This window comes from Petaurus breviceps, unplaced genomic scaffold (genome assembly GCF_028583685.1).
Source record: "Petaurus breviceps papuanus isolate PSGF00001 unplaced genomic scaffold, PetGlider_PUasm1.0 37, whole genome shotgun sequence".
Lineage (NCBI taxonomy): Eukaryota > Metazoa > Chordata > Mammalia > Diprotodontia > Petauridae > Petaurus > Petaurus breviceps.
The window spans coordinates 77149186-77155734 of NW_027186296.1; the positions used below are offsets into that span (position 1 = coordinate 77149186).

The following is a 6549-nucleotide window of genomic DNA, read 5'->3' on the forward strand; positions in this document are numbered from 1 at the left end:
AAGCAAAGCAGGTTCCCCAAAGTGGAAGGAGATAGACATATAGTTCACAAAGTGCAATACTTCCCTCACAACAACCTCATAATCATTCAACAAGCATCAGTAAATCCTTTACTAAGACCTGAGTTCAAAGCTGGCCTCAGACACTAACTGTATGACCTGGACTAGTCACTTAACTTCTATTTGCCTTTATTCACTAGAGAAGGAAATGACAAATTACTCCACTATCTTTGACAACAAAACCCCATGGACAGCATTGGTGTGCTATGGTCTACCGGATTCTCTAAGAATCAGACACCATGGAATAACAAAATACAAGGTACCAAATACTAAGCACCAGAAGATAAGAAAACAAAAGTAAAAGTAAAAAACTTGGTACATACAAGATATACACAAAGTAGATGGAAGATAATGTTGAGGGAAGCAGAGCAAATTAATAGGCAGCATTCCAGGACTGGGGGAATGACCAATGCAAGGAAAGAAAGTGTCATTGGAAAGGAACCTTGAATAGGTCATTGTTGCTGGAATGTGGAAAAGGTAAGACTGGAAATCTAGGAAGGAGCCAGCTTATAAAAAGCTTTGAATGCTAGACAGAGGAGTTTATATTTGAACCAGAGAGCTCATTATGGGAGGAGAGTCAGACCTATGCTTTTGGAAAATCATCTTGGCAGCTGAGTAGAGAATGAATGGAATGGGGAGAGAAAGTAGGTAATGTGAGAGTTATTATCCCCATTTTATAGATGAGGAAACCAGAACTCAGAAAAGTTGAATGACTTGCCATGGTTCACACAGGTAGGGTCACTTAGGGCAAAGCCTTCATCCCATCTTCTGACTCTCAAGTCCACTACCAGAAGTCCACTACATATCCCATATTATCTCTCCTACTACTCCCCCTCATGTACTGTACACTCCAGTCAAACTGGGTCCTCCCCCCCAATTAACAAACACACAGCAGTTTCTGTGCCTCTGCTCACACTGTTTCATCCTTCCTGGAATGTACTGCTCTGCCTCACCCCACCCTACCACCACCAGTCTGTTAAAATACCAGCCATTATTCAAAGCCCAACTAAAATTCCTTCCCTGAATCCTCTCCTCCTCTTCAAAAGTGATATCTCCCTCCTCTGAACTCACATAACATTTGGCTTATACCTATTTTACAGCATTTGTACCATTTTGCCTTTTATTATAGTTACTTGTGTTTAGGTTTCACCTTTCTCCCTAGACTGTGATTTCTTCTAACGAATGGAACTAGGTCTTATTATTCACTTGTCAGCTCCAGATGCCCAATGCTCAGCCCTCAGCCCTGTTCATAGTATAAACCTTAGTGAAATCAAATTGACAAAGCCCCAGAATATTCACAGCAGCACTTTTTGTGGTGGCAGAGAATCAGAGTGGGTGCACATTGATTGTGGAATGGCTGAAGAATTGGTGTTATATGAATGCAATAAAATTTCACTGGGCCCTCTGTAAAAAATGAGGAATACAGGAAAAGAGAAAAATCTGAAGCCATGAACTGATGCTGACTGAAATAAGTAGAAGCAGGAGAACAATATTACAGGACTACAATAATGCAAATGAGAAGATCCCACAAAGGAAACCTGAGTAATTGCAATGTCCAAGAGAACAGCCATAGCTCCCTCCTCTGACAGTGAATGTTAAATTTGTTGTCTGTCAGAGTTAGCTGATCCTGGCTTTAACTTAGTTGATTATTGTTGTTGTTGTTGCTGTTGTTGTGGGGGAGGGTTCAATAGTGGGAAGTGCTGTATCTGGAAATGACCATGATATAAAAAGTGCATTAATAAAAATCTATTTTTCAGTAAAAATTTAAAAATGAATGAACTCACATTTTGTGTTTCCTTTTGCTGATGCCAAAGAGGAGGTTTAACTAGGAGGATATCATGTACTTTGGGGAAATGACAAACTAAAGTGTGGATGGGATGTGGTAAAGTGGGGACTTTCTGGCTTGGCTTTCGGGAAGTGCTAGGCTTTAAGAAAGGGTATGTCGGAGGAAGAAAGAATGGGGAGGGATGGTGCCCTCCAGAATATGTGGATGAGAGGCAAGTGTGAGGGGTGCACAGATGAGGAAGCCGCCAAGCCCCAAGGCAGGTTGGGGAATAAATCAGTGTACTAGTTGGAAAAATAAACCAGATACAAGAATGGGGAAGCCCAGTCGTAACACTGAAAGTACGGGGGGGGGGGGGGGGGGGGGGGGGGGGGGGGGGTCAGAGTAGAGGGAGAACTCTGCTGGCTCCGCCCCACGTTGGACTCCCAAGGCGCGATGCGCCGGACCCACGCAAGCCTTCTGGGCGGGGCTGACTTTCCTGCCCCCAAGTCCCCAGCCCACCTCATCCGCCCGGACGGAAGTCGGAGAACCGCTCTGCCTCCCTTCTTCTTTTACGAGCCCCGTGCCCTGGCGGGCCCCGAACAACCAAACCTTGGAACCCAATAAAGTCTGACTCTGTCCAGCGGCGTCCCGAGCCTTCCAGAGTGCACCCTCCACGCCCGGCTTCCCTGGCGGCGCCCTCCGCCCCTGGGGCCATGAAGCGGGCAAGCACTCTGCGTCTACTCTCTGACCTGAGCGACTTCAGTAATGCGAACCGGCTCCGCGAAGTGCTGGCGGAGGAGCCTCTTGCCCGGGTCCGCGCCAGCCCCGACGGCCGCCACCTGCTGCTTCTACGCCCTCCGGGCTCTGCAGCCCCATTGCTGCTAGTGTCCAGGAAAGGGGCGGGGCTGGAGCCTTGTTGTCCAGCTGGCCAAGGCCCAGTGCTAGATGCCTTCTTTCTCCAGTGCCCAGGCTGGGCCGGTAGCCCACGTCCTGTGCTTGCCTTGGTGTGGGCAAACGGGCGGGCTGAGGTGTGGAGCACTGGAGTGCACCCAGGATGGCAACTGCTGCAGCAGACCGAATTGTGTGTGAGTAGCAAGGCCAAAGTGGTAGCTGCAGCGGCTCTGGGAAACCGGCTGGTGTGGTGTGAGGAGCGACCAGCCAGCGCTGAGGTAGCAGAAGGATCAGTGCAAGCTGCCTTCAGTCATTGTGTGTGCACTCGGGCCCTGGAGTCCCATGGGGAGACCAGTGCCATTCTAGGTGCCCCCAAGACCCTGCTGCACCACTGCCCTCATTTTCAGCTGTTGGCCTCCCGTTCTGACTTCTTCATGGTGCCCACAGCTACCACTTGGCCCAATGTGGCCCACATCTTGCTCATCTGGTACCCAGGTAAGGGCAGGGTAATTGTAGCTGTCCCTGCTCAAAACTTTACTTATAGCAAGAACTTGAGCCCTAAAGGCAGGGACTCCTGGGATTTCAGATCCCTCCTTCAGAGGGTACCAGGACTGCTTTCTGGTGGGGAGCCCCTAGACATCCACACCTGTGGAGTTGCCCAGGGGAGCCTGCTGTTGCTGAGCCCAAAGGGAGCTGTGAGTCTCATCCGGAGGGATGGAGGAGCTAGAGTGGTGGGTATCCTAGGATATGGACTGCTTAGCCAGGGGGTCCCAGTGTCCGTGGGTGTCTTCAACAACACTTTTGCCTGTGTGCTGGGCTCTGGACTCGAGCTGCTGGACATGGGCAATGGACGGCTTCTAGAAAGAAAGGTCTTAAGCACTGATCGAGTCCACTTGCTGGAGCTCTCAGCCCCATGGATTGATGAAGAAGAGGAAAATAAAGGCGGACTTAGGCTGCTCTCTGCAAGTGGCCTTTTCTGTATGGCCTGGGAGGTAGGGAAAGGGGTTGAGTGGCTAAACTCTGAGGACTTAGTGTTTGAGGAGGCCTGTCACTACTACCAGCGCCGAAGCCTACTTGGAGCCAGACTCACAACTGATGAGTTGAGAAAAGGGAGCACATTTCGAGCCCCTCTGGCCCTAGCTTCTGTTCTTCGAGGACACCAGCCCCCAACCAAGCTGCTGACTGATTTGCAAACTGAGCTAAGGGACTACCATGGCTTAGAGCGGCTCAAAACACGACTAGTGGCTGGGGATGGGCAAGAGGAAGGCTGGACAGAGCTGGCTGAACGAGAGGTAGAGCGGCTGCTCCGGTCAGATCTGACAGGGGACAGACTGTCCCAGCTCAATGCTGTCTTTTCTGTCTTCCCTGCTGCTGCTTGGTGCTCCACCCGCCGAGCCCTACAGCTGCAACTGGATGAGGCTGGCCAGCTGAAGTCCCAGGCTCCTCCTGATTTGTGGAAGAAGGTGCTAATGGACACAGTGGCTGATGGGGCACGACCCCCCTTTGAACTCCTGTGTCAGTGCCTTTGTCGGCTGGAGCCGTGTTGGTTGCCACCCTTTGTAGAACTGGCACAACAGCAAGGGGGGCCAGGTTGGGGGTTAGGAGCTGGAGGCCCAGGACCACCCTTATACCGACGGGCATTGGCTGTGCTAGGTGACTGGGCTGGGGCCAGGGCAGGGGCTCTAGAACTAGAGCTGCTCTTGGGAAGTGGCCGGCCCAAGGCTGTGCTTCAGGCCATAGGGCAGCTAGTTCAGGCTGGACAGTGGGAACGGGTGCTAGATGCAGGCCTGGCACTGAGCCCATCCAGCCCTTTGCTGCAGATGGAGATCTTCACTGTCTTACTAGCCGAATTTGCTCGGCATCGCCAATTAGATGCCCACCTGACTCGCCTGCGCCACCTGTGCCCACCAGACTTGACACCCACAGACCTCCTGCTCTTGCTGAAGAGGCATCTGCCAGATGAAGAGGGGCCTCCAGCCCCATTCCCTAAGGTGGGAGCTGACCCTCCACTCACAGTGGGGCTCCTGAGAGGCCTGCTGGAACAGGCCAGGTCCAAAGCACAGACTCCAAGCCCCTATGAGGATATCCTATGGGACTCTGGTGCCTGTCCTCCCCACCCCAAGAATAGGCATTACCCCTCACAGGGCCAGAGTAACCAGAGCAAGGAGCCTGGGGCCAGGAATTCAATGAATTGACTCAGACTGAGACTTGGGGTCAAAGGGTATAGTGAACCTGAGAGGGAGGGGTCCAAGCAGTTTTTCCCACTCCTTTATAAGAGGGAGGAGCCCAGGATTCCCTTCAGATGCAAAGGATAATTTATGTTATGGTCCTGTTTTCCCCAGTGTGTGCAATACTTTTTTTTCCTGGGAAGATTTTAAATATATACAGGTAAGGGAGGCAAGAGTGATAGCATCTGTATGTGATTGAAGAGGGGTGGAGGGAATGATGATCTGGTAAATTGGAGCTATAGCTCCCAGGCCACAATCTGCTCAGTGTGTTTCAGGGAGCCGTTCTCTGACCCTCCCAACCCCTCAGTGGAGTTTTTCTTCTCACCCACTAATGGAACTGCCCCTGGGACGGGGAAGGGAGGGTGGAAACTTAACTAGAGAGGGAAAGAACCTTTCCAGTAGAAGCTCCAAGGATGAATGTGGGCTTGAGGAAGGGTGGTGTCTTGTACCAGAGGAATGAGAAAGAAATCTTGCTACTTTCAGCAGTAACAAGGATTCTTTTTTTTTGTTGTTTTTTTTTGAGGGGTAATTGGGGTTAAGTGACTTGCCCAAGGTCACATGGCTGATAAGTGTTAAGTGTCTGAGGCTGGATTTGAACTCTTGTCCTCCTGACTCCAGGACCGGTGCTTTATTCACTGCATCACCTAGCCACCCCAGTAACAAGGATTCTTGGGAATCATCACCAAGTTCATAGCTGTCCCGGAAGACAGAAGCAAGGCTCTAGAGATGCTGAGCCGAGTTACAGGCCTGACGAGTGCCAGGTTGACAGGAACTGTCGGGGCCTATCACCTTGCCCACCTCCCACCTCAGCTCTTAGCCCTAGAGCATCCAACTGCCCCTGGGTTTGAGATCTGGTCACAGGGATCTTGATGTAGAAAAATCACTAAGAAACCTGTAAGTGCTAGGACCAGAAAAGTCAGTGAGTGTCCCAAGCTCCACTTAGGCCTGTCTCCTCTAGGTGGTACAATGAATACAGCACTGTTATTAGAATCAGGAAGACCTGAGTCCAAATTTGGCCCCAGACAATGACTGTGAGACCCTGGGCAAATTATTTAATTGCTTCCTGCCTCAATTTCCTCATCTCTAAAATGTGGTAATAATAGCACATACCTCCCAGGGTTTTTGTGGGGATACAATGAGATAATACTTCTAAAACACTTTGCAAATATTAAAACACTATATAAATAATAGTTATAATTATTAACATTATTATTATACCTGACCTTTGATTCTACCACCTTCCAGACTTGGATCCTAGGAGGTAAGGCATGGAGAAAGGGGATAGGCTCCTTCCCTTATTTCTTGGGGCTCTGAAACAGCACTCTAGGGAGAAAGATCAGTAGTTTCCTTTAGCACTGATCCTAAGATTTGGAGTGGGAGGGGAAGGATTTGGGAGAGCAAAATCTCTTAAATGTAACTAAGAAGAGAAGCCCTACAGCACCCTTGAACCTTGTTACTTGTGTGACCAGTGCTGATAGATAGAATACACAGTGAAGGTCATAGGGGAGAGAATTTATAAATGACTGGAAACGAATTTTAATCCAAAAGTCATGTTTATGAAGCATATCCTATAGATAGTTTGAATCCTTTAGCTTTTGATATGAACTG

General features: G+C 49.8%; 1 protein-coding gene across 1 annotated transcript; it reads left to right on the plus strand.

Annotated features, from left to right (window-relative positions):
- The first annotated feature begins 2307 nt into the window (after positions 1-2307).
- Positions 2308-6131, plus strand: HPS6 (HPS6 biogenesis of lysosomal organelles complex 2 subunit 3). Its single transcript, XM_069098796.1, has one exon. The coding sequence runs from the start codon at positions 2536-2538 to the stop codon at positions 4906-4908; it is 2373 nt and encodes a 790-aa protein (XP_068954897.1). The 5' UTR covers positions 2308-2535; the 3' UTR covers positions 4909-6131.
- The last annotated feature ends 418 nt before the right edge of the window (positions 6132-6549 follow it).

Coding starts and splice junctions, on each gene's coding strand:
- HPS6 (XM_069098796.1), top strand. CDS start 2,536: ATGAAGCGGGCAAGCACTCTGCGTCTACTCTCTGACCTGAGCGACTTC.